Below are 27,644 nucleotides of genomic sequence, written 5' to 3'. Positions count from 1 at the left end.
ATTTATGGTGCTGGCATCTCATCTAGGTGCCGGTTCTTATTCCGGCTGCTCCTCTTACAATGTAGTTCTCTGCTTATGGCCTGGGAAAGCAGCACAGGATAGCTCCAGTCCTTGGGGCTATGGCTCCTGGCTTCAGATCAGCTCATCCCTGCCCATAGTGGCCATTTGAGGAGTAAATCAGCAGGTGGAAGATCTCTCTCTGTAGTGTGCTTTCACATAAAAATACAACTTGGCGGCATTGTGGCACAGTGAGTTATGTTGCTGTCTGTGATGCTGGCCTCAAATCCTGGAGTGCCAGTTCAAGTCCTGGCTGTTCCACAGCCAATGCAGCTCTCTGATAATGTGTCTGGGAAGGCAATAGAGGATAGTTCAAGTACCTGGGGTCCTTTCACTCATGTGAGAGACTTGAGTGGAGCTGCAGAATTCTAGTTTTGGCATGGCTCAGCCCTAGCCATAGTGGCCACTTCAGGAGTAAACCAGCAGATAGAAAAATTCTTTATCTCTCCCTTCCTCTGTCACTTCATCTTTCAAATAAACAAACAAGCTGATTTATTTTATTTCTTTGAAAGGAAGACAAACATACATACACATGGAAAGAGACAGAGAGAGATAGAGAGAGAGAGAGAGAGAGAGAGAGTTCACTTATCTGCTGGTTTATTCCTCAAATGCCTATGGGGCCAAATTGAAGTTAGGAGCTGGGAGCTCAATCTAGGTCTTTCAGGAGCCACCACCCGCTATCTTCCAAGGCATGCATCAGCAAGAAGGTGGCTCTGGAAGCAGAGCTGGGATTCAAACCCAGGCACCTGGACACAGGACGTGAGTACCCCAAGTGGCCAAACATCTACACCAAAACATTTTCCCAATCTTGTAGTTTGCCCCTAAAATATATTTGGAAACAAGAATTTGTTAGCCAGTGGTTGAAGCATTAAAAGAAAATAAAGGAAAAAGCAGACTGGGAAATTAGGGCTTGAATGTTTTCCCAGAGAACTCTCCCCAAGAATCTCCTCAGAGCTGCTGCTGCTCTCCCTCTCAGCAATTTTCTGGTTCTCCTTCAAGTGTGTTTTCAAAGCCCACACCAGCCTCTCCAGGAAAAATCTTTTCCCAAATCTGCCCTCAAGCATGGAAAGGCCTCTGACAGCTACTATGGCAGCAGGCATGAGGAGGGGCTTCTTTCCTTGGCCCAAATCCCTCACAGGAACAACACATACAGATGCAAACACAGTCTTCTGGCTATGGAGAATCACAGCCGCCATGGCCCTTGGTACAGACTCTTGGAGTCTGAGTTTGTGGGAAGTGTGTAGGGATGATCCAGTAAATACAGTAAGAATCCCCAAGTTGACCTTTGGGTAAACAAACAAGTGAGGGAGAGGGGGAGACTCTTCCTGGCAGTAGAACAGCGGTGGGTGAACGTGGAAGGCAGAACAATGAACCCGGGGCAAACACGGAAGCAGCAAGCAGCATCCTCAAGGGCTACCGAGAGGAGTGGGCAAGATGGGGAGGGGAAACAAGAAATTCACCGTCTCCAAGTCTCCTCCTGCAAGACACTTAGGAGTTAAAAAAAAAAAAAAGTAACTTGAGAGCAGAAAAGGCTGGCCAGAAAACCCCACCTCAAGGAAGGGCTCAAAACCAGGAGCAGTGAGATGTACCAATCTAATGCCAGGAACTGGGCACAGGTTGGACACAGGGCCCATCCGTGGTATTTTAGTCAAAAACATAACCTGGGTTTACTGCAGGAGGACCAGCAGGCAAACCTAAGTAGAGAGCACTGCACCAAACAGTTGGTCGCTACTCTTCAAAATGCTTGGGTTAAAAAAAGACAAAAGAGATGAAGAATTACTAAGGGCTAAAAAGGTCCCAGAGCTGACTGTATGATTACAAGGCCCCTGGACTGCAACTGTGGTTACACAAGATGTTAACTTTCTCTGGGGGAAAAAGTATGTGAGAATTGCTTGTCTTGTTTTTGTAAATCTAAATTATTTCAAGTGAAAAGTTAAAGTATACTTGAAAACATACACATTCAGAGATTAGACATTCTTACAACATCAAGTACCTAACACTGTAAAGCTTTATGGGCTGACATATGTTGGGGTTCAACATGAAAAGGGGGAGGGGGAAACTGTGAGGATCTGTATGGGGCCTTATTAGAGTCAAACGCAGGCTTCTGAGATTTATGGACACAATAAATCACGTTGAAAAGATATAAAAATACCCTAAATGGGTTTCCAGAGAGCGTTGCAGGCATGCCAAGTCCCTCCCTTCAGCTTCTGGAAACAGTTGTGCCCTTGTAAGGTCCTGCCAAGAAAGGAGGGCTGGAAAATGCAGACAGAAAACAGCAAAATGTTCATCACTCACTTGTCTTGGGACTCTATGTACACGTAGAGATGAGGCTCGAAGCACTTGGAAACAATGCCATGAAACGGATTGTCAGGCGGTTTGGGCTTCTTTGGCTACAAAGAACAAAACAAAGAAAAATGAAAGCCTATACTTGAGCAATCTTTGCAAAATTAAAAAAAAAAACACTTAAAACTTTGCATCTAGCTTACAGGTAAACATGTGATGTCACGGAAGTGGGAGTGCAGCAGACAGGCTGGGGACCTGAAGCCAGCTGGCTCTGTCAGTGTCATTTGCTTGCTTTGAGTATAGAGGGAGAGATTTATGGCAACTCTGATAATATGTGCATTTTCACCTTGGAAAAATATTCAACATCCAACTCCGATGTTTTCAACATTTAAATTCTGGGGTCAGCATTGTCAGCATTGTGGTATAGTGTATTAAGCTGCCGTCTGTAATGCTGGCATCCTATATGGGCACCAGTTTGTGTTCTGGCTTGTCCTACTTCCAATTCAGTTCCCTACTGATGGCTTGGGAAAAGCAGCAGAAGAGGTTCCACGTTTTTGGGCCACTGCCACCAATGTGGGTGACTAGATGAAGCTCCTGGCTTTAGTTTGGCCCAGTACTGGTCACTGTGACCATCTGAGAAATGATCCAGAGGATGGAAGATCTCTCTCCCTCTGCAGCCCTGACTTTCAAAAATAAATAAGTAAAATTTTAAAACAATTTCAATCATGATGAATACACATTGTTTATACAGTGATTTATAATTGTTAAAGTGCTTGTACATGATTTCGTTTTGACAGCATTCATTTATTCATTTTTACAGTGGCTCAAGCACTTTGGCATAAAATAATATCTCATCAATGTCCCACAACCATCTTTCACTTTGGCTTCTATTTAATACCTCAAGTTTTGGAGAACCAAAGACTACTTCTTAACTTAATATTTCCTTTTTGGGGCCGGTACAGTGGCATAACAAGGTAACCCTCTGCCTATATGTGGTACTGACATTCCATAGGGACACTGGTTCAAGTCCTGGTGGTTCTACTGTAATTCAACTCTCTGCTAATGGATTGGGAAGGCAGTGGAGGATGGCCCAAGGCATTGGCCCCTGTACCCATGTAGGAAACTAGGAAGAAGTTTCTGGCTCCTAGTTTCAAATTGGCCCAATTTTGGCTGCTGTAGCCTTTTGGGGGGTGAACTAGCAGACAGAAGATTTTCTCCCCCTATACTCTTTACTCTGTAACTTTGGAAAAAAACTGGGGGGTGAGGTGGGGAGGGGAGCAGCACGGTAGCTTAACAAGCTAATTCTGTTGCCAACAGCACCAGCATCCCATGTGGGTACTAGATTCAGTCCCGCTGCTCTACTTGCAAGCCAACACCCTGCTTGTGGCCCAGGAAAACAGTAGAGGATGGCCTAAGTCCTTGGGACTCTGCACCCATGTAGGAGATTTGAAAAGAACTCCTGGTTTCACATCTTTGGCCATTGCAGCCATTTCAGAAGTGGGCCAGCAGATGGAAGACATCTCTGTCTCTCCTTCTCTCTGTAACTCTGCCTTTCCAATAAAAAGAAAACAAACCTTTAAAAAGTTACAACATTGGAATGGTTAAAAACATTATGGTAATGATCAGCAAACATTAAATGTCCATTTTAGAAATGTCTCATACAATCTTGTATTTAGCTCTTTCTCCTTTTCACCTTCCAGGGGCTCTGTGTTTACATTTTTTGGCTTGGTTTCTAAAAACCCTGGTTCTTTCCTTAGAATCACGGCAAACTGGGCTTTTGTTCTTATTATTGAGGAGCCACTATCAAAAGCCAGCATTATGCTAGCCTACATGATGGCCACTCATGTGTCTGGTTCCTTGGGGTGTTTGGCAGTCATGGGACTCCTCCTAACACCTGTACCCCAAATTGGACTCCTGAGTTGGAGGGCCAGCTTCTCTGCTTCCTAGGCAGCTTCCTGCTAATGTGCACTCTGGAGGCAGCACATGAGGACTCACTGTGGTTCCCTGCCGCCACAGGGGACACCTGGACTGAGATCCTGCCTCCCAGCTTTGGCGTGGCTAAGTCCCTGTCATGCTGAGCATTTGGAGAGTCAATGAGAGCATGGAGATCTTCTGTATCTGTGTTTTTCTGACTTTTAGGAAAACAAAAAAAACAAAACATCCACTAGTTCAAAGAGCAAGTTTGTTGAATCTAAAGTTCCTCTTCAGCACAGATACCTGGGAGGACTTTCTGCCCTTAATTTATGAAAGGTACACCGAGTGGCTCTCATCCATTCTACGTTCCCAGTGCAGTATCTCTTCTCTTACTATTTCATTCTTTTCAATAAGGTGATTTGTCAAATGAGTATAAAAATGTGTTTTACTTTGCCTAACTCTGTAAGACTGGATACCCTGATTTTAGATTTGGAAAATACAGTCACTATACCCAGATGTCTTTTGATGTATATATAATGATTAGTAATATTAATTTTACTCAAAATGTTTTTCCTCTCACTGAAAAAGAAAATACTCACACTTTGGTGGTATAACGTCTGGTGATAGCAAATGGAAGTTTACATAACAAGCAACATAGGCATTTTCAAAATGAGCATGCTCATGGAGTACTTGGCTCTTCTGATGTTGATTTATATGAACTTCTCCAACAATGTTTTAATCCAGCCCTTTAAAACGGGCTGCAAAATAACTTAGATTAGGGAGTTCTCAATAATATTCTTACACCTTTCCCTCCTAGGTATCACACTACTTAAAAATTAAAAATGCCCAGTCTTTCACGTGGCCCGGTGGACAACAAAGTGTGGGAGACACAGATGCTGACATCTGAACCAAGGGGTTTGGACCAACTGCCTGACTTTGGTAATGCACTGTGTAGTGGCGTTAGCTGTCTTCACTGGGGGAAAATGAGAGATGGGTAAGTGTACCTCTCCTGACCACACTGGCAATTTACGAGTCTAATTACTTCAAAATACAAACTTCTTTGAAAAGTGGTTTAGAAGAATTACATTTTTTAAAATAAGTCTGAAGGACTCATTCAGTAGATTTAAAATGGGGAGATTCCAAGTGATAAAGAGAAATGGCTAATGGTTTTCGAACACACACTTCTTCACCAGTTCCCACAGGTCCTATGCTGAGTAAAGCCCCATGGGACGCTAAGAAAGCTGCATTACCAGACTGGGTTGGCGTCCCAACCCTACCTGTAGGCGGCTGCTCTTCTTCTGCAGTGAGGACAGACTGCTTGCTCTCATCACCAAAGCACCCAGGTCAACGTGCTGTGTGAGCTGAAGCAAGAGGATGCTGGGAGGAACTACCTAGTTTCTTTCTTGTCCTCCATGGGGCTGTTCCCTGTGAAGGTGCTTCGGGGCTGTGCTCATGTTCAGACAGGAGGTGCTGGCACCTCGGCTCTGCCTGATATCTCCCTTCCCACCCTCTGGCTCCAGCTTTAAGAATGTACTAAGTCATTGAGCAGTTGCATTCAGGCTAGATTTCTGAGTGTGTGAATTCTGTCCAAAAGTTGCAGATGTTTAAGCTATTTCCTCCTGAAGTTTGATGGAATAATAAAAGGTTACTCTTGTCACAGTAAGGAGGTCTGCAGCTGGCCCCATTTCCTTTTATGACTATCCAATGTAAACAGATTAAATCTAACTGCTTGGATCACCAAAAGGGTATATTTTAAAAGCAGAAATTTCTGACTTTTCCTTCTTTCTTTTTACGCTTGAGCAGCAACCCTTCCCCCGCCCCCAACTTTCAGGTATTATTTTTTATCTTTGGGAATATCTTGGCAATTGACTGTTCACACTCCTAACTAAATGCCTATAAATTACAATAGTGATCAAGAATGATCCTGACCTCGAGGGCCTCATGCCGTTGGCTAAGTTGGCCACCAACATCCTGTGGAGCTCCTTTCCTGACACAGAGCAGGGCCTGCTCCTCCTGGGCGCCCAACTCCAGAAGTCAACAGGCTGATGGGAGGAGGGGGGTCCTGGGGCTCCCACCGAACCAGACAGAGGCTGTGGGAGGTCGGGGGTGTTATGTGAGGAGGCATTAGTCACTGGTGTGTAAGGTTTATTACTAATGAGTAACAGCTCGTGAAATTGAAGGTGAATCATTTAGTCCAGGGTTTTCATTTTTCAAAAAGACATAAAATCTCTAGTTCAAAAAAAATTTTTTTAAACCGTGAAGTACACAGTACAAATCCACTCAAAATAGGCTACTCTGCTTCTAGGGAGGCAGACCCCTGGTCTCTTCCCAATTCCACATAGCAACATCTGATGGGAGCACAAAGAATAGAGCTTGCAAACTTCAGCCATCTAAAGAAAAACCAGGGAGACCTAGAGGGAATGAAAACGAACAAAAAAAGCAACAAGAACAAAAATCCTACTGGTCAGAGCCCAGCATTTTCTCCACTTTGCCCAGGATTCTGCTTTACCCACAAATTGGCCAGATGTTACTGTTCTGTCTTGAAAACAAGCAGGCTGGGAGTCCAAGTAAGTCTGAGTAGTGGCATGGGTGACTGGGGTGGCTAGGGGTATCTGTGCCAGCCCAGGATTCCTGTGAGGATCCTAGCTCCCCATCCCCTGCTGCTAGGAGGGTGGAGGGTCCTGGGCTTACGTGCTCGGCCTGCTGGCCGCCCAGCGGAGAGCTCTGGGGTCTTGGACGTATGGAATTACTGCCTAGGGACAGCCATGGGTAAGGCCACCGCACATGTAGTTGAGGAACAAATCCTGAGGGACACCCAATGACAGGACCACTGTAAATGAGGGGACTAATGGTTTGCAGGGGAGAAACCTGAAGATCTTTATGGATAAGACTGATGCACCAGCCCGTATGGAAGTCCTGGTTTGGGCTTGTTAGCATGGAACATGGCTGACCACCACACACCAGCACACACTCAAGCTAGGGCTGGGGGGTGGTCTGGCAGGGTTAGATCCTACTACCTGACAGGAAGTGTTGGATCAGGGGATGGATCACATTAGACTGGGCCATGACACCAACCAGTACGTAAGAGAACCAGGTCCAGGGTTGAATTCTGTTGTGGATATGTGGCCCCAACCCTACGGAACTACAAGTCCTGCTGGTTAGCTTGAAAGCTGGGATGGTGATGGGCTGAGCTAAGCATGACCATGGAACTCACCAATGTTCACGGGTACTGCGGATGGGAACAAATAGGGAAGATCCAGTCTGCAAAACCACATGAGCACCCTAAAACGGGAAATGGGACAGGCTGGGCTACACCAGCTCATAGACAGGCCAGGATGGATGGGGCAGGCCATGTCGGTTAAGGGCCAGTATCCGCTGGCATGCAGAAATCTGGGTCTGGGAGTGGCCCAAGCAGAGAAAATGGGAAAACTCCCCTACTAGGTCATAGCTCCTGATGATGAGCACGCAGTCCAGGCCTGGGTGGTACACAGGCTGGCAGCTCCATCCGTCGGCAAGTGTGTGAGTTGATTTTGGAAGGGGCAGAACAGGCAGGGTCAAGCAAACCATAGTCCACTGGCAACTGAAGAAACCAGGCTGGAGTACAGGTCATACAAAGCAGGGTCAGGTTGTAGCACTTTCCAATGAAAGTTGGGATGAGGGCCTTTGGCAGCGTCCAAAGGCAAAGGCCAAGAGGGGAGGGGCTATGCCAAGCTGGGTCAGAGCCACCACTGGCAGGTGCAGGAGCTATGGCTGGGAACAGGCCTGGCTGGGGAGCAAAGGGGACAGCCTGGTTGGGTTGTGGTTCCCAATGCTGAGTGCAAGGGCCACAGTGAGGGCTATTGTCTGGTCTGGACATGGCTGCAATCTCCCTCAGCAAAAGTGTGGACTAGGTCTGGGATGTGCCAGACTGGGTTAGACTCCAGCATGCACTGGAGCTCGTGAAAACTAAGATGGGTGTGGGACGGGCTGGCTAGGTCTCAGTCCCTATTGAGCCATGTGTGAGCTGTGTCTAGGTGTGGACCAGGCTTGGCTGGGCTGTATCACCTAAGTAAGACCCAGAATGGGAGAAGGCCAGTCAGGAAAGGCCACTGTTCCTGCTAGGACAGGAGGTGGACTAAGTAGGGCTGGCCCATGGACCAACTGGTGTGCGCAGGATCTGGCATTGGGAGAGGTGCTGATGGAGGAGCTTGGGAAACTCCTTTGTCAGGACACAGTTCCTATAGGTGAGCACAAGAACCATGAAAAGCAGCAGCCCAGATCAGGTCAGGAAATGGTACCCACGGGCTTACATTTGGTGTAGGTCAGGGACAGGCCAGGTCAGGCCAGTTCATATCATCTGCTGGCAAATCCAAGCGCCAGAATGGTGTGAGGGTCACACCAGCTTGGCCCACTATACCAGCTAGTTCAAATGAGGGCAAGGATTGTGGGCTGGTTGGGCTGGTTAGGCTGTAGTCCCCACCAGTGTAAGCTAGAACTGGGGCAGGCCGGGTCTGGCCAGGCTACAGATCCCACTGGCAAATGCCAAGGTGAGGCAGGCTGTGCCAGACGGGGCCGCAGCACACGTGAGATCCAGGGAGCTAGGGAGAGAACCCCATAGGGAGCTGTGTGGGGCTCCCTTGCTGGACCACCACTCCCACTAGTGAGCATGAGAGTTGGGATGAGGGTAGATCAGGCCAGGCAGAGCTACAACACGTGTTAGCTTGCATGTAAGTTGGACAGGGGACAAGCTAGGCTGGGAGGACTATACCTACGATAGATGTATAAGCCAGAGGGGGTAAGAGTTGGTTGGGTTTTGCCACAGCATCAACTAGCAGATGCTGGCATGGCGGGGAGAGGGAGGGAGAGAAACTCTGTCAAGTTAAACTGCAGAACCACCTGAAGAGTTGTTGTAAGATCCAGGAGGGGCTAAAGGCCCAGTAGGGAAACAGTGGGCACCTCCCACTTGGGTTGCCACTCCCACTGCTGAGCATAAGAACCAGGACTGGGACAGGCATGGCTGGACAGTGACACCTGCCAGCAGGTATGTGGGCTGGATAGGAGGGCGGATTGGGTTGAACTAGGCATCAATGCCCATTGATATATAATTTGGGACACACTGGACCAGTCTGCTGTACATACTGGCAAGCATGGGAAGCAGAGCACGGGGTGGGCCTGGTGGGGGTTTTGTGGGTTGCTCCAACTAGGCTCCAGCTCCCACTGGTTTGCATGAGGACCTAGCATGCAGTGGGCAGGATTGGACTGAACTGCAACACCCATTGGTTTATGTAAAAGACAGGGCTAGGGACAGAACTGATCCAGCAATTGCAATTATCAGTGTGTGCATAGACTGATTGGGTGATGGACTGTGCCGGACCTTGTGTTGGCAAGCACACATAAGAATCAGGTCTGGGATCACCTCAGATGAAGTTTCTTTGGGAATTCCCCTCAAATGAACCGCTGGACTCAGAACCCCAACCATGGAGAGGATTGCAGGTTCCATGGTCTGTTCCATGCATGTATCAGAGCTTAGACAGAATAGTGGATAGCATATCCAGAGGCAAATGAATAATTTGGCAGTACACTGGAGCCTGCAGAGGACACCTGGTACCATAACAGAGGATGGAAGACAGAACAAATCGATCAACTATCCCAGCCAAGCATTGACAGTGAATTCCTGAAAAAATCGGAGATTCTAAGGTGGACTGTGTCAGTTGGTGGATTCTGGAAAGATTTCATCACGATTGGAGTGGCAAGATTGGCATCAATACAGAAGTGTTGAACTATCAAAACTACTTGAACAGGACCTTTGGAGCATGCCCCACATTGGGGACGCTGGGATGGTTGGGAGCTGCGTGTGGCTTCTCCCCTTATCTCTCCCCTGCCAGATACAGGAAGGAAAGAAAATGTCAAAACAATGGTCTCAGCCACTTTCCTCTAGCTTTTGACCATTAGCTCCCTAATCAAATATGTAAAAATTATCAAAAATTAAATTTATACAATTAACAACAAAAAACCTGAAAAAAAAAAAACAAGCAGACTGGGGCTGGCATTGTGGCATAGCTGAAAAAGCTGCCACCTGTAACGCCAACACCTCATATGGGAAGCTGGTTCTGGTCCCCACTCTTCTGCTTCCCACTCAGCTCCCTGCTAATGGTTTGAGAAAAACCTGAGGGAGATGCTAGGATGCTTGGCACCTGTTACCCATGTGGGGACCTGGAAGAAGTTCCTGGGTCCTGGCTGAATGTAGCCTGGCGCAGCCAAAACTGTTGAAGCCACCTAGGGAGTGAACCAGCTGATGGAAGATTGATAGCTCTCTTTTTCCATCTCTTCTTCCCCCCTCCCTCTCTGCAACTGACTTTCAAATTAATATCTTTAAAAATAAAATAAAACAAGATCTAAGTCAGAAAATAGCAATTTCAAGCTTTTACAATAAACAAAAAAAATTCAAGAAAAAGAAAACTAATACAAAAAATCACTATCTGGTAAATATTACCTGAAAAAAACTGGTGAGATAGGTAAGGGAAACTCTGTCATCTTCCAGTTTAGTAACATCCAGAGGCTAAGAAAGGCAACTTTCCACAGGAGCAGTAACATCACTGGGTGGTGTCGTGCACAGGTCTGGATGTAACGATGGCAGCTCCCAGCACTGGGGAGGCGGTGGACCCTGCTCCTAGCACATTCGGTCAGGGCCTGCTGAGTAGCTACAGGGCAGCTTAGTGTGGGCAGAAGACACAGCAGAGCAAGGAGCACCACACCCAGACCCCTTCTACCTCAGTACTTGTTCAAAAAATGTCACAGTCGCATTTTTTGTAGTTAAAAGGAACCTCTTGTTTTCTCTTGCGAGAAAACACAACTTTAAGTCACCTACATCTAATCTTACATATCTCTGGATATGGGCCTGACGCAGTGGCCTAGTAGCCAAAGTCCTAGCCTTGCATGTGCCAGGATCCCATATGGTGATCCATTCTAATCCTGGTAGCCCCGCTTCCCATCTGGCTTCCTGCTTGTGTCCTGGGAAAGAGGATGGCCCAAAGTCTTGGGACCCTGCACCTGCATGGGAGACCCAGAAGAGGTTCCAGGTTCCTGGCTTCAGATTGGTGCAGTCATTGTGTGGTCATTGTGACTGCTTAAGAAGTAAATCAGTGGACGGAAGATCTTCCTCTCTGTCTCTTCTCTTTGTATATATGCCTTTCCAACAAAAATAAATAAATCTTTTTAAAAAAGATTTATATTATTTATTTGAAAGACAAAGTCACAAAGATAAGAGAAAGAAGAAAAAGAGGAAGAGAAAGAGGAAGAAGAGACCAACCAACCTCTCATACACTGATCCATTTCCCAGATGGCTATGGTGGCTGGGGCTAAGCCAGGCTGAAGCCAGAAGGAGGTTTGAACTGGAACCCATATGGAATGTCAGTGTTGTAGGTGGTGGTTTAACTTGATACACTACAACATTGGTCCCCTCATTCTTATTATTTTTTTTTTTTTTTGTAAAGACAGATATATAGGGAGAAGAAGACACAGAAACATCTTCCATCTGCTGGTTTCCTCCCCAAGTGGCTGCAACAACCAGAGCTGATCTGATCTGAAGCCAGGAGCCAGGAACTTTTTCTTGGTCTCCCACGCAGGTCTAGGGTCCCAAGGCTTTGGGCCATCCTCAACTACTTTCCCAGGCCACAAGCAGGGAGCTGGAAGGGAAGTAGAGCAGCTAGGATATGAACCGGCACTCATAGGGGATCCTGGCGCTTGCAAGGTGAGGATTTAGCCACTAGGTTGTTGCGCCGGGAAGGGTCCCTCATTTATTTTTTTTTTTATTTTATTTTATTTTTTTAAAGATTTATTCATTTTTTTTATTACAGCCAGATATACACAGAGGAGGAGAGACAGAGAGGAAGATCTTCCGTCTGATGTTTCACTCCCCAAGTGAGCCGCAACGGGCCAGTGCGCGCCGATCCGAAGCCGGGAACCTGGAACCTCTTCCGGGTTTCCCACGTGGGTGCAGTGTCCCAATGCATTGGGCCGTCCTCAACTGCTTTCCCAGGCCACAAGCAGGGAGCTGGATGGGAAGTGGAGCTGCCGGGATTAGAACCGGCGCACATATGGGATCCCGGGGCTTTCAAGGCGAGGACTTTAGCCGCTAGACCACGCCGCCGGGCCCCCTCATTTATTTTTATACAGGACATTCATTTCTGTGTCCTTCACTCTTTTTAATAATTTTAAAGGTTTATTTGATTTTTATTTGAAAGGCAGAGTTACAGGGACAAAAGCAGAGACGAGAAGAGGGAGATCCACTGGTTCACACCTCAAATGGTTATAAAGCCCAGAGCTCAGCCTATCCAAAGCCAGGAGCCTGGAGTTTCTTCCGGGTCTCCCATGTGGATGCAGGATCTCAAGAACTTGGGCCATCCACAGCTGTCTTCCCAGGACATAACAAGGGAGCTGGACTGGAAATGGAGATACTGAGACTTGAACTGGCACTCATATGGGATGTTGATGCCACAGGGAGAGGCTTAGTCTGATATAGTATGATGCCCTGGTGCTGTCCTCTAATGTTGAGACACAAAAGTATTTAAAAACAAAAACAAAAACAAAAAGAGTTCTGGGAAAGGATTCCCACTTTCTGACTTTTAGACCTGGCTTTTGGTCTCAAGGCTTCCACTGTCTAGCCAGGTAACCCTCAGCCAGTCCCTCAGTCTCTGAGTTGCCGCTTTATCACCTGTGAAAACTAGAAGCAGCCATTGTGAATGAAATTCAGCATGCGAAAGACTTTTATGCTACAAAGCATGGTGAAAATGTGAGGCAAGCATGTTTACCGGTGGGCCAAATACATTTTGTTGTATCACTTTGGAGCTGCTCCTAGGAGGTCAGCTCTCGTACGTCGTGTGAGGCTGTCCCCTGACCCTTGTCACCCAGTAGTGCAGCCTAGCTGTCAAGTGCATGGTAGTGACTTTCCCATAGCCGCCCTGCCCAGCTAGCCTGCCTTCTGGTGGTGGCTGCAGGAAAAATAAAACTGGAAGATAGTTCTCTCCTAGCCAAGTACAGAAAATTAAAAAATAAGGCCCACTAATCCAGAAAGGAAAAGTTCTGATTGAGTGCTCTAACCTCTCCTGTCATAAAACGACAGTGAAACAGAAACTCCATTCTGTAGGATGAAGCGAGAGGAAATTCAGAGTTGGACAGAAAAATCCAAAGGAAATTAAAGTGCTGGTGTGTTCTGGAAAGTAAGTCTCCAAATATGCCTTGGGTCACTTTGGTCTTTCCAGGCCTCCCAGCGGCTTCCAGACCTGAGGTGATCAGCTTACACGGTGTGGAGGTCTCCCCGGCCCACGGTGCGGCTTACTTCTAGCCTACTTCCCTGGGATACTTCGGCCTCTCACATCATCACAGTACCAGATGGGAGGGTAACTGCAAGCTCTGCTGACAGGTTCGGGAGATGAGGGAGGAGGCAGAGTGGACTTCTGGTTGGCCCCATTGTGCGGGCTTTAATCACGCTTAATGTATGTTGCTAACTCCTGGCCGTGAGGTTCTTCAGAAGCAAAGAGGTGGGGCAGGAAGGGCTGCGGTGTCATCTGATTTTCCACATGCACTTTGAGATAATGGCCTTCTATACAGACCACCTAAGCTGTAAACTGAATGCAGTCAACAGCCAAAGCACCGCATCTGCAGCAAGTGAGCTCATTTCCAGAAAAATCAGGCAGGTTATCCGTGGTAATGCAAACCAGACTTACCTGGTCTAGATCTTTCTCCACTGTCAGCTCTTCCATCTCTGCTGCTGTGTCATCTTCCAGGAAGGGATTGGTAGATGAAGGTGGAGACTCGAGCTTTTTCTATTAAGTGGACACGAGAAAAAGAGAGCTATTTTCTGAGTACGAGCAATAATAGCCTTCCTTCCCCAATGACCTTTTGCTTTTTCCAAGACTCCCCAACAGCTAAGTCACGAGATCTTATCCAATAAATGAGAGGCACTGTGGGTCATATTCTCACCTCCTGACTTGGCTTCTCCAACTGCTGGAAGCTTTATTGCCAATCGCATCACTTCAGTTCTAATCTAGCTAAAACTCCTACTCACCCTTCAGTCCTCAATTAGAAATCCCTTCTTCCAGGATGCCTTCCTTGTTTGTTATATTTGTGTTAAATGTCTGCCATCTGCTCCCATCCCATCCTGTATGTCTCCCACCCAGGTATTCATTAAGATACTACAACTGCCTGTTCTTTCATCTCCTTGGTAGACCTCATGATGACAGAGATCATGCCTGTCATGTTCCTCATCCTCCTTCTGGTGCCTGGCAGGCAACTGATGCTTAAGATACATGACTAAATGCAAATGCCAGATGAGTTCAAACTCAAGAACAAACTATTATCTAGATTAGAGAGAGGAGTCCTGCCCACACAAGCTCCATTACAACAATCACAATAACTCCCAAATATGACATTGCTTCCAAAATTTATCACTAGCTGGGAACACAGGCCAGTGTGGGCAGGAGATGGGGCCTTGCCTCTGACTGTACTGTGCTGTATTGGCTAAGATACCTAGCTTCTCTGAGCCACAGTGGCTTCAGCTGTGACTGAGGACCTAGCCATTGGACTCTCTGAAGGAACAAATGCAATAGAGTATGTGAAACCCTAGAAGCAGCATATGACACATGGAAGGGTCACTGATGATGCTAATTTCACTGCAACTACAGAGTTACGATAGTGCTTAGGCCTTTTTATGTTGACTAGGGTGTTGTTTATGCTGGGGAGTTGAGGGTTTTAGCAAAAAGGAAGCCAAGTGGACAGTGGGAGGAATGAGATTGGCTGGTGCTGGGGATGAAGGGATGGTGCACGAGACGAGAAACCAGTGGAGAGGGTATTTGTAAGTATACTGTGACATTTCAGCACACACAAGAGCAGCAAGCCAAGTTAACCCTTACACCAATGGGACAGCACAGGGACTGTGATGTGAATGACTTGGTCAGGTGCCAGGGCATCTTCTGGAGATATCAGAAATAGAACAACGAGCAAAAAATAAAAACCACACCTGTGTCTGGGTTTTGGTTTAAAACACTCCTATTTACAATCATTTAAACCATTTAATTCTTGGCCAGAAAACCTGCATGCTGTTGTGTAGTTAGATACAGCCTCAGTGCATGAGGAAAGCTTTGCACTGATTGCATTAGCTCAAGGTAGTCATTAGTCAGACAGTGATTTCTTCGGTATCCTGGTGAGAGATGATATGGTCTGACAAGCAAGCATTTCAAATTAAACACATTATGAATTTTGGCTTCTTTGTCTAATACGGGGGAGGGAGGGTGAGGGAAGGGAAATTCCTATTAAACTCATGGCTATTTTTAGAAATCAACATCTCTAAGCATTAGTTGTCATTTTTCAGAGTTGCTGGCATTATAGGGAGAGGAAAATAGTGAGAAGAGAAATCTAAGAAGCCTAAGCTTCAACAAAAAACAACAAAAATGCACTAGAAAAAGGTGTTTGGTGCAGTGGTTCAGACATCACTTGGAAGGCCTGCATCCATCATTAGAGTGCCTGGTTGAAGTCTTCGCTCCAGTGCAGCTTCCTGCTAATGTGTACCCCGGGAGGCAGCAGTACTTGGGGGTCCTACACAGGACACTCAGATGGAGTTCAGGCTGCAGGCTTCAGCCTTGTCCAGATAGGTCGTTGTGGGCATTTGGGAGAGGGAAACAGTGGATGGAAGGTCTCGGTGTCTGTCTGTCTGTCAGTCTCTCTTTCTCTCTCCCTTACAAATAAAATACATAAAAATAAAAGTTATTGTAAAAAATAAATTAGTGAACAGCATTACTCTACTGGCTGACTAGTTGGTTTTGGGCTCAAAAAAATGAGCTGTGTCACTGGTTCTGAGTCCTTTGGTGCTCTGTAGTTGTGCAAAGCAAGTCATCTGGCTGAACTTAAAGCTTTGTTCAAATCACCCAGTGGCTGAAGCAGGATTTGAATTCTAAAGCTATATTCTGCATCTGTTACTAAGTCTCCCAGGGCTGATCCCATCTCATAATTACATGTCTATGCCTCATTTTAAAAGCACAGAGTGTTACTGCAAAGTAGGACAAAAAGATGTTGGTCAAGTGGTTGCGGGTGCTCCCAGGCTCTAATCCAGTTGGTGTGAAGTGTCAAGAGGAGGTGGGTACTTCGCACAGTGGTGAAGATGCCCTTAGGAAGCCCACACCATGCTATACTAGAATGCATGTGTCTGAGTCTCAGCTCAGTTTCCAATTCTAGATTCTTGCTAAGCTCATCCTGGGAGGTACAGATGATGGCTTGAGGACAAAGATCCCTGCCACTCATATGGGAGACCTGTAATGGGTTTTGGGATCCAGACTTCAGCCTGGCCTGGGTCTGGCTATTGTAGGCATTGTGGGAATGAATCAGTGGATGGAAGATCTCTATCTCTTCTCCAAATAAATATTGTTAGAAGAGTCAAATGAATGGATCACAGAAGTAAGAAGTAAAACAAGAGGCAGCATTGACGAAGCAGAGCTTATCTCCTGTGCCTGCAGTCTCGTCTCTCTGTATTCACATGAAACTTCAGGGAGGGGTCACAACACCAAAGAACTTCCAGGGCCTCTGCTAAGGGCACACACATTCCAAGTGAGGACCACGTCAGCACAGGAGCAGTGATTCATTCCTCCATTCATCTACTTAGCAAACAGATGTGCTGAGCACTGTGAGAAAAGCAATGGCAAGACAGACCACTTCTGCCCTCCTCAAGATTATTCTGTGGAGAAAAGACAGGTCTCAAACAATGAATCACACAAGCATGCGATAAAGGACAGGGAGAAAACATAGCAGCTGTTATGAAAGGAAAAGATGCTTGAGCTAGATCAGAGGGTTGCTGCAGAGCTAAACACAATAGAGACTTCAAAAAGCTTTAACTTTATATCGGTGTAAAAACATTTTGAAATTCAGGGGCAGGATTTTCATAACACACATTTCCCATAAACTTTTTAAGAAGTCCTCCTATGCAAGAGTTAGGGGAAAGCTCATATGGTAGGTGGGTGGGAACAGGGAAGGGGCAGAATTTTTCCGGCAAAGGGAATAGCACATGTTTGCCATTTGTTCAAGTACGGACTGAGCATCTAGTCAGTTCCAGGAACCTCCCCAGGCAGTAGGGATGCAACTGAGTATGACCGACAAAGAAGGAAAGAGTTGTGATACAGATAAAATTTAGGAGCTGGGATGGGCTGGGCTTGGGGCTGACACAGTGGGGAGATGCTTCTCCAAAGAGGGTGACCAGAAAAGACCTCCTTCAGGCAATAGTTGGGTAAAAATCTGAATAAGCAGGAGCCAATCAGGCCAAAATGTGGGGAAACACAGCATCAGCAAGGGGCCCTAGTGCAAAGGCTGGATAGAATGTGCTGAGTTTAAACACACAAAGGAACACGGGGCATGCAGCAAGTGAAGCAGCAGCAGCCCAATCACCCAGTTTTTTGTGTGCTGGCTCACTCCCCAAATAGCTGCAACAGGTAGGGCTGGGCTGAAGTTGAGGCTAGGAACTTCTGGAATGCCATCTAGGTCTCCCACATAGGGTAGCAGGAACCCAATTGCTTGAGCTATCCATGCTGCCCTGCAGGAAGCTAGCTGGAGTTAGCAGTCGGAGCTGGGGGTCAAATCCAGGTACCATAACGTGAAATGTAGGGTTTTTTTTATTTTTAAAGATTTATTTTATTTTTATTGGAAAGTCAGATATACAGAGAGGAGGAGAGACAGAGAGGAAGATCTTCCGTCCGATGATTCACTCCTCAAGTGAGCGCAACAGCCAATCCAAAAGCCAATCCAAAGCCAGGATCCAGGAACTTCCTCCAGGTCTCCCACACGGGTCCTGGGTCCCAGGGCTTTGGGTTGTCCTCAACTGCTTTCCCAGGCCACAAGCAGGGAGTTGGATGGGAAGTGGAGCTGCTAGGATTAGAACCAGCACCCATATGGGATCCTGATGTGTTCAAGGGGAGGACTTTAGCCACTAGGCCACCATGCTGGGCCCGGAATGTTGGTGTCTTAACAACTAGGTTAAACATTCACCCCAGTAAGATTATTTTCTTCTCATTACAATTGGGCAGTCACTGGAGGTTTTAAATAAGGAAGTGAAATGATTTCATTTGAACTTTAAAAATATACTCTAGCATGGCATTGTGGCACAACAGGCCTGCAGTGCCAGCATCCCACATGGGCTCTGATTCAAGTCCCGGCTGCTCCATTTCTAATATAGCTCTCTGCTATTGGCCTGAGAAAAGCAGCAGAAGATGGTTCAAGTCCTTGGGCCCCTGCATGCACATAGCAAGCTGGATAAGGCTCCAGGCTTTTGGCTTCAGTCCAGCCCAGGCGCAGCTGTCAAAGCCACTAGTAAACTAGTGGATGGAAGATCTCTCTCTCTCCCTGTCTTTCCCTCTTTTCTGTAACTCTTTCCAATAAACAAATATGTATGTATTTTTAAAATCACTCCACTGCTATAGGAAGACTCAGTTATTATGGGGGACTGGAGATACGTAGAAAAAAGTAGCCGGGTTAAGGACATTTAGGAGATGGAGGCAAGGCGATCTGCTGAGAAGACATGAGGGTGAAGGAAAGAGAAAGGAGTCCGGAACCATTCCCTCTGTGACCCTGACAACTGGGAGGAGGGTGCTGTCATTACGGACACAGGCATCCTCCCGCAACACTGAGGGCCCAGGCCCCTGAGCACCTGGGTCCAAGTCCAGGGCCCACCACTGGGGTGCTGCTTAACTTTCCTAGTTTTCTCATTTGCAACAAGAAGGGATATTAACACCCTGCTCCCAGAGTTGTCCCGAGGATCAGATGAGGTAATGTGTACAGCATACGAGATACAATGCAAATAAAGCAGCTTACAACACTGTCTGGCACCTAGGGGAAAGCTCAGTAAGCAGACACTTTCCTCAGTAATTGATAGGGGTGAGAAACTAATTGTTGTGCCTCTCTTAAGGAAGCAGCTTACAGAAGGGAAGCAAGTCAGGCTGCAGACCTAAGTATTAATGAACACTTTTTTTTAAAAAACCATGCAGACCTAAGTCTGATTTTTTTTAAAAAAAAACACCACAAATGCCTTGGCTCTGCTCTCTCACCTCACTGGGATCTCTCCCAGAAATGAAAGCAAGAGACTCGTCAACTTACGAGGGAAAAGGCACCCTGAGTGGCTCCCTCATCTCTAGCAGTCCTCAGCACACTGCACAGACCACCACCCTGTCAGTGGATGTTTGCTTAGGAGACCCTGAGGTGTGGATGCAGCTTCCTGCCATGTGCACAGCTACCCTGCTGCCCATATGGCTTCACTTGTGGTGACAGAACAAGCCTTTTCAGTGAGCAGTTGCTGGCACAGTGCAGCCCTCTGCGCCAGAGCCCTGTTGTCGGAGTTGGCCAGACCACACTCCTCATTACTGCTCTGCAGCTGTCGTGGGCCACAGAAAATTACTAGTTTGGGGTTTAGATTTTAAATAACTCAAATGACATATTCCATGAACTCTATTGCTGCCAAATGGAACTGAAAATTTGCCAAGAAGAGGATGACATCCCAATTTAAAAAGCAACAACAACAAACCATTCTGTTTGCTAGGAATGACAACTGATTTTACGTCTAAACAGTCAGGTGAAAGTCTCCAGACATTGAATTAATTCCAATTGATGAAGTGTCATAGGGCTCCCAACACCTTCAAACAGTAAGGGACACAGGACAGCCAAGGTATCTGATTTGCTGATGTTAGGAAGAGGGAGTCTGATTTTAGTTAGGAACATGTCCATGCCTGAGTCGGACTGCACAAATCCTTTTTTGAGGACCTAGCTGGACACATCAAATTACCAAAGAAGGAATTCTTGAAATGTAAGACTGACTTTTTTCCTTCCCCCGGAGGACAAAGTTTTCAGTTATGAGATGAAAGGACCACCGTCTCTGCATTCCTCATTGGGTAAAGGCTTTCCCACAGCCCAGTTCTTGATGTGTCTTTAAACAGGTAGGGTAGCCTAAGGGGTTTAGCTGATAGTCACAACAGCAAACCCAGGACTAAGCACACCTGGTGTTTACTATGTGGGACCAGTTCCTGCTGCCACAGGTGCTTATCTCATATTGTGACAGTAGTTATTACAGCTTTCTTACTCCTCCTAGACCATAAACACCTGTCTGATTCCATTTTCTCATCATTCCCCCGGGTCCTAGCACAATGAGGAGGCATTGGGAAATTTGTGAATAAATGCTGATCAGATAAAAAGTTCTCAAAATCCTCTTCAGAATTATGTGAAACATTCTATTTTCTATAAACAAAGTAAAAGACTACGTATGTGTGTGCATGCATGTTTGTAAGACAATGCCTCAAAAATGTAACCCAGGTTATTATTAAACAGTAGATAACTCTGAGAAGAGGGATCTGGAGCAGGCAAGAAAGAGCTTTCTTCTTTAAGATTTATTTGAAAGAAAGAACAAGAGCCAGAGAGAGCTCCCATCTGCTAATTCCCTCCCCAAATATTTCCAACAGCCCCCATCTGGGGACCAAACCAAGAGCTGGGAACATACTCCAGGTGTCTCCCGTGGGCAGCAGGAACCTGATCACATTAGTTTGGCCATCACTGTTGCTGTGAGAGTCTACATTAGCAGGAAGTTGGAGTTCCAAGGTCTGAGCATCTAACACAGGCACTCACACACAGGACACAGGCATCTTAATCAGCACTTTCACAGCTAAGCAAAATGCCCTCCCTACTTAGATGCTGGTTTTCTGTTTTCTTTCCTTCTTTTTAAAGATTTATTTCTACTTGAAAGGCAGATTTACAGGGATAAGGAAAGAGAGCAGTCTTCCACCTGCTGGTTCAATCCCCAGAGTTGAGTCAATTTGAAGCCAGGAGCTTTCTCCAGACTCTGACTCTCTCATGGGTACACAGTCCCAGCACAGTCCTCCATTGCCTTCCCGTATCAGAGTGTCTGGGTTTCAGATCTTGGTCTGTTCCATTTCAGTTTCCTTCTAAAGCCGACCATGGGAAACAGCAGGTGATGGCTCAGGTGTTGGGGTCCCTATCAGCCATGTGGGAAACCTGGGTTGAGTTTCTTGTTCCAAGCTTTTGTCTGGCGCAGCCCTGATAACTGGATCTAGGGAGTAAAGCAGCAGACAGATACCCTTTGTTTTGTTTCTGTCTCACTTTTTAAATAAATAAAATGAAAAACATTGTTTTAAAGTTTTAAGTTGCCCTGAATTAACATATGAGAATGACTGTCTTATCAGGTTCTAATAAAACATCACTAATATCAATAGTCAGTGTGAAGAGAGACCAAGCTGTTGGACTCCCAACAACCTATAAGAATTCAGAAAGTAGGGTCTGGCGTGGTAGCTTAGTGGCTAAAGTCCTTGCCTTGCATGCCCGGAATCCCATATGGACGCCAGTTTTTTTTTTTAAAGATTTTATTTTTATTACAAACTCAGATATACAGAGGAGGAGAGACAGAGAGGAAGATCTTCCATCCGATGGTTCACTCCTCAAGTGAGCCGCAACGGGCCGGTGCGCGCCAATCCGAAGCTGGGAACCAGGAACCTCTTCCGGGTCTCCCACGCGGATGCAGGGTCCCAAGGCTTTGGGCCGTCCTCGACTGCTTTCCCAGGCCACAAGCAGGGAGCTGGATGGGAAGTGGAGCTGCCAGGATTAGAACCGGCACCCATATGGGATCCCGGGGCGTTCAAGGCGAGGACTTTAGCTGCTAGGCCACGCCGCTGCGCCCTGGACGCCAGTTTTAATCCTGGCTGCTCTGCTTCCCATCCAACCCCCTGCTTGTGGCCTAGGAAAGCAATTGAGGATGGTCCAAGGACTTGGAACCCTGCACCTGCATGGGAGACCTGGAAGAAGCTTCTGGTTCCTGGCTTCGGATTGGCTGAGCTCTGGCTGTTGTGGCTACTTGGGGAGTGAACTAGCAGATGGAAGATCTTTCTGTTTCCGTTTCATTCTGTAAATTTGCCTTTCCAATAGAAATAAATAAATCTAAAAAAAAAATCCAGAAAGTGGTTTCAAATAGTGGTTATCTAGACTTTAAAAAATGCTCATACCTTTTAAGTATATAATTCAATAGCACAAGAAAAGGATTTCCAGTGTGAACAAAAATTTGTTCAGAAAAATGTTCCTGTGAATTTATAAAATTTTAAAAAAGAGAAAGGGCTCTACAAAAGGGACTGATTAGAGAAATCAGGGAATATTCACAATAAAAACTGAGAAATTATTTAAAACATAAGAATAGGAAATTAAAACATTTGCATATCATATACAAAAATAAAACTAAAACCGATCAAAGATAGAAATGAAAGACGTAAAACAGTAAAACTGTTAGGGAGAAACAATGGTAAATCTTGTGGCCTTGAACTGGACAACAGTTCTTCAATATGTCATTAAAACATAAGCAACGGCAACAATAAAACAGAGTAAAATCTGCCCTCAGAAAGTAAAAAACGGCCCAGGCTGTGGAACCTCAGGGAAACCATGGTCTGCAATGCCAGCATCCCATAGGAGCATCAATTTGAGTCCCAGCTGCTCCAATTCTAATTTAGCTTCCTGCTAACGTACATGGGGGAGCAGCGGAGGATAGCCCAAGTGTATGGCCCCTGACACTACGTGAGAGACATAGATCGAGTTTCAGGCTTCAGTGTGGCCCAACCCTGGTTGTTATGGTCATTTGCAAAGTGAACCAGTAAATGAAAGATCTCTTTCTTCCTTTCTACCCATCACTCTGTAATTATGACTTTGAAATAAATTAATACATTAAAAAAAATAACCTGGGCCTGGTGCTGTAGCTTAGTGGCTAAAGTCCTCGCCTTGCATGCACCAGGATCCCAAGTGGGTGCCAATTCTTTTTTTCTTTTTTTTATTAAATAAAGCAAACATTTATTAAATTGTGATAAAAACATTCCATCAAATTACAAAACCTGAGTAAGAAAAACAAACGGCACATGCTTAACTGTAGTTGACATTCAAATGAAATTTGCATTCCCAAAATATTATACAGTAATTAGAAAATACCAGCCAAAGTAATATTAGGATACTTTTACGTGCGGTCTCAACAAATTTGAACAGAAGCAAATTTTAACAAAGGTAAATTTTACAGTGAAACATAGCAGTAGATTAAGGATCTTAACATGTTTATTTTACTGCTATTTGACACTATGATACAAAAATAAGAGGATTTACTTGACATTATTAATAAATATCTCATGGGCTGTTGAGTGCCTTACTGGTGAAAAGATTTAACTGGCTAATCTCATCAATCCATTTTGTACATTTAGTAAGCATCAACTCTGCCCTACATAACTCTCAATGCAATTCACAGCACACAAATGATTATCATATTAAATACATAATCAACTCAGACTTCTCAACAACGAGGAAATTAGTAAACCATCAAATGGACTGCTTACTATACACTTTCCTCATAACTAAATAACACACACAAAAAATCAAAATAATATTTGTCATCACTCTAAACTATTGCCAGCAACTGACGGAAACTGCCAATTTGCCATATTCATGTTCACAACATGCTAAATATACTCTGCTGTTACTTCATCCATGGAATGCCTACATGCCTAGAACAGAGAATTTTCACCATCTCTTGCCGTGGGACCTGACTTGCAGCAATCTATATTTAGATCAGAACTAAATATAAAGAAGTACAATAATTTTAACAGTAACATCAACCATCTTTTCAATGATTCCCATCTCTAATACTGCAAATGCACTTTTACACAAACTGATTAAACTAAATGCACAGCTCTTTCAGCTAACTATAAATCATAGCATTTTACACAGAAGTCTCTTAGGAACTATGTTTCCATTGCATACTCCATGGGCACTTGATGAACTCCACCTTTCCATGTTGGCTTCCTTATATGAGAGAGAATATATGGTATTTATTCTTTTGTGATTGACTCATTTCGCTGAGCATAATAGTTTCTAGTTGGGACCACCTGGTTTTGAATAGAATAATATCGTTCTTCTTGACAGCTGAATAATATTCCATTGAGTAGATGTACCACAGTTTCTTTAACCATTCTTCCTTAGACGCACATCTGGTTTGTTTCCATGTCATTGCTATTGTGGATTGTGCTGCTGTGAATATAGGATTACAGATCCCCTTCTCGTATGCAGATTTTACTTCTGTTGGGTATATTCCTAAGAGCGGGATTGCTGGGTCATATGGCAGGTTTATTTGCAATTTTCCAAGCACTCTCCATATGGATTTCCACAATGATTGTACTAGCCTACACTCCCACCAGCAGTGGAGGGTACCTTTTTCCCCACATCCACGCCTGCATGTGTTGTTTTTCGAATTCTGAATGTAGGCCAGTCTCACAGGAGTTAGGTGGTACCTCAAGGTGGTTTTCATTTGTATCTCTCTGATGGCTAGAGAGCCTGAGCATCTTTTCATATGTTTGTTAGCTATTTGTATCTGTTCTTTTGAGAAGCATCTGTTCATTTCCTTTGCCCATTTTGCTACAGGGCTTATTTTTTCACTATCCTTGGGTTTCTGAAGCACTTTGTAGATCCTAGATATTAGTCCCCTGTCACTTGTATAGAACGCAAAAATTTTTTCCCATTCTGTTGGTTGCTTCTTCACTTTTTTAACTGTTTCCTTTGCTGTACAGAAACTTTTTAGTTTGATATAGTCCCATTTGTTCATTTTGGATTTGATTGCCGTTGCTTTAGGCGTCTTTTCTAAAAAGTCTTTCCCCGTTCCTATATCTTGGAGTGTGCTTCCTATGTTTTCCTTTAGTCGTTTAATGGTTTCTGGGTGTAGGCTTAAATCCTTGAGCCAATTAGAGCTGATTTTTGTATAGTGCGACAGGTACGGGTCCTGCTTCTTTATTCTGCAAGCTGCTATCCAGTTGTCCCAGCAGCATTTATTGAATAGACCAGGTTTTTTACCTGGATTGTTTTCTGTTTTCTTGTCAAAGATTAGTTAGTTGACTATACATGTGTGGATTCCCTTCTGGTGTTTCTATTCTGTTCCACTGATCTTCTTCTCTGTTTCTGTCCCAGTACCAGACTGTTTTGATAACCACTGCTCTATAGTATGTCTTGAGGTCTGGAATTGTGATTCCTCCAGTTTGATTTCTATTTTTCAAGACAGCTTTAGCTATTTGTGGTCTTCTGTATCATCTTTTCTATTTCTGAGAAGAATGTTGCTGGGATTTTGATTGGGATTGCGTTGAATCTATATATTGCTTTCGGTAATAAGGCCATTTTGATAATGTTGGTCCTGCCAATCCAAGAACATGGTAAGGTTCTCCATTTTTCAAGATCTTCTTCTATTTCTTTTTTAAATGATTTATAGTTTTCAACGTAGAGGTCTTTCACATCTTTAGTTAACTTAATTCCTAGGTATTTAAGATTCCTTTCCTCTATTTTAAAGGGAACTGTACTTACAATTTCTTTCTGAGCGGTGGAATTATTTGTATACATGAGTGCCATTGATTTGTGTTCATTAATTTTGTATCCTGCTACTTTGCCAAAGTCTCTTATGAGTTCCAATAGTCTTTTGACTGAGTCTTTTGGTTCTCCTATACAGAGAATCATGTCATCTGCGAACAGCGATAATTTCAATTCCTCATTTCCAATTTTTATTCCTTTAATTGCTTTTTCTTGTCTAATAGCTCTGGCAAGGACTTCCAAAACTATATTGAAGAGTAGAGGTGAGAGTGGACATCCCTGTCTAGTTCCAGATTTTAACAGGAAGGCTTCTAATCTTTCCCCATTTAGTATGATACTGGCATTGGGTTTATCGTAAATTGCTTTGATTATATTGTAGAATGTTCCTTCTATGCCTATCTTATTTAGGGTTTTTAACATGAAGTGGTGTTGGATTTTATCAAATGCCTTCTCTGCATCTATTGAGAGGATCATATGGTTTTTATGAGTCAACTTGTTGATGTGATGTATCACATTTATTGTTTTGCGAATGTTGAACCATCCTTGCATACCTGGGATGAATCCCACCTGGTCCGGGTGAATAATCTGCCTAATGTATTATTGGATCCTATTGGCTAGTATTTTATTGAAGATCTTTGCATCTATGTTCATCAAGGATATTGGTCTGTAGTTCTCTTTTTCTGTTGTTTCTCTCTCTGGCTTTGGTATTTAAGTGATATTAGCTTCATAGAATGAATTTGGAAGAATTGCCTCTTTTTCTATTGTTTGAAAAAGCTTGTGTAAGATTGGGGTTAGTTTCTCCTTAAACGTTTGGTAGAATTCAGCAGTGAAGCCATCTGGTCCCGGGCTTTTCTTGGTTGGGAGGGCTTTAATTGTTGATTCAATCTCAGTGTATGTTATTGGGCTATTTAGATTGTTAATTGCTTCTTGATTCAATTTTGGTGGATTGTATATGTTCAAAAATATGTCCATTTCCTCTAGGTTTTCTAATTTGTTCGCATATAGTTGCTTATAGTAGTTCCTGATGATTCTTTGTATTTCTAAGGTATCTGTTGTTACATCTCCATTCTCATTTCTGATACTATTAATGTGTATTTTCTCTCTCCTTTTTTTAATTAGTCGAGCTAGTGGGGAGTCTATTTTGTTGATTTTCTCAAAGAACCAACTCTTTGACTGATTAATCTTGTGTATAGTAGTGGGTGCCAATTCTAATCCCAGCAGCCCCGCTTTCCATCCAGCTCCCTGGGGCTGGCATGATGGGAAAGCAGTCAAGAACGGCCCAAACTCTTGGGACCCTGCACCCACGTAGGAGACCTGGGAACTCCTGGCTCCTGGCTTCAGATTGGTGCAGCTGTGGCCGTTGCAGCTGCTTGGGGGAGTGAATCAACAGTCGGAAGATCTTCCTCTCTGTATCTTTTCCTCTTCTCTGTATATCTGACTTTGCAATAAAAATAAATAAATCTTAAAAAAAAAAAACTCTTCAGATGTCAAAGAACACTATCAAGTAGGTGAAAAGGAAATTCATAGAGTGTAAGAAGATAGTTTCAAAATAAATAAAAAGACAATCCTATGAGCAAAGGATGTGAATAGACATTTCTCTAAAGAAGATACATGAGTGGCCTATAGAGCAGGAGGAGATATTCAATGGCATTAGTCATTAGGAAACAGCAAATCAAAACTACAGTGAGGGGCAGGCATTAGGTATAGCAGATAAGATGCTATGTGGGGCATCAACAACCCATATTGAAACGCCCGAGTTCAAGGCCAAACTCTGCCTTCAATTCTAGTAGCTTCCTGAAAAAGTGCATTTTGGCAGGCACCAGGCGATGGCTCAAGTACTTGGTGCCTGACACTTAAGTGGGAACACTGGATTGAGTTCCAAGCTCCTGGCAACAGCCTAGCCTAATCTTCACTGTGGTACCATCTGAGGAGTGAAACCGGTGGACAATAAATTTGTGTTCTTAACCAGCTGCTTCTCTGCCTTTTGAATGAGTGAACGAACAAATGAA

The 27,644-nt window shown here is 44.7% G+C and overlaps 1 protein-coding gene across 3 annotated transcripts in view; it reads right to left on the bottom strand.

The window, feature by feature from the left end:
* The window catches only part of VPS53 (VPS53 subunit of GARP complex), a 164,394-nt gene that overhangs the window by 55,070 nt on the left and 81,680 nt on the right, over window positions 1-27,644 (bottom strand). For all 3 annotated transcript variants that reach the window (XR_009246999.1, XM_058676665.1, XM_058676664.1), the window contains exons 12-13: window positions 13,959-14,057; window positions 2,353-2,447 (exon numbers count right to left, since the gene is read on the bottom strand). Coding sequence is in view for 2 of the 3 variants with exons in the window: in XM_058676665.1 (XP_058532648.1) it covers window positions 2,353-2,447; window positions 13,959-14,057 (194 nt within the window). In the remaining variant the exon portion in view is untranslated. The remainder of the gene's footprint in view (window positions 1-2,352; window positions 2,448-13,958; window positions 14,058-27,644) is intronic.

This window comes from Ochotona princeps, chromosome 17, assembly GCF_030435755.1.
Source record: "Ochotona princeps isolate mOchPri1 chromosome 17, mOchPri1.hap1, whole genome shotgun sequence".
Taxonomy (NCBI): domain Eukaryota; kingdom Metazoa; phylum Chordata; class Mammalia; order Lagomorpha; family Ochotonidae; genus Ochotona; species Ochotona princeps.
Note: the sequence above shows the minus strand (reverse complement) of the source record. Positions and strands in the feature narration are given on the sequence as shown.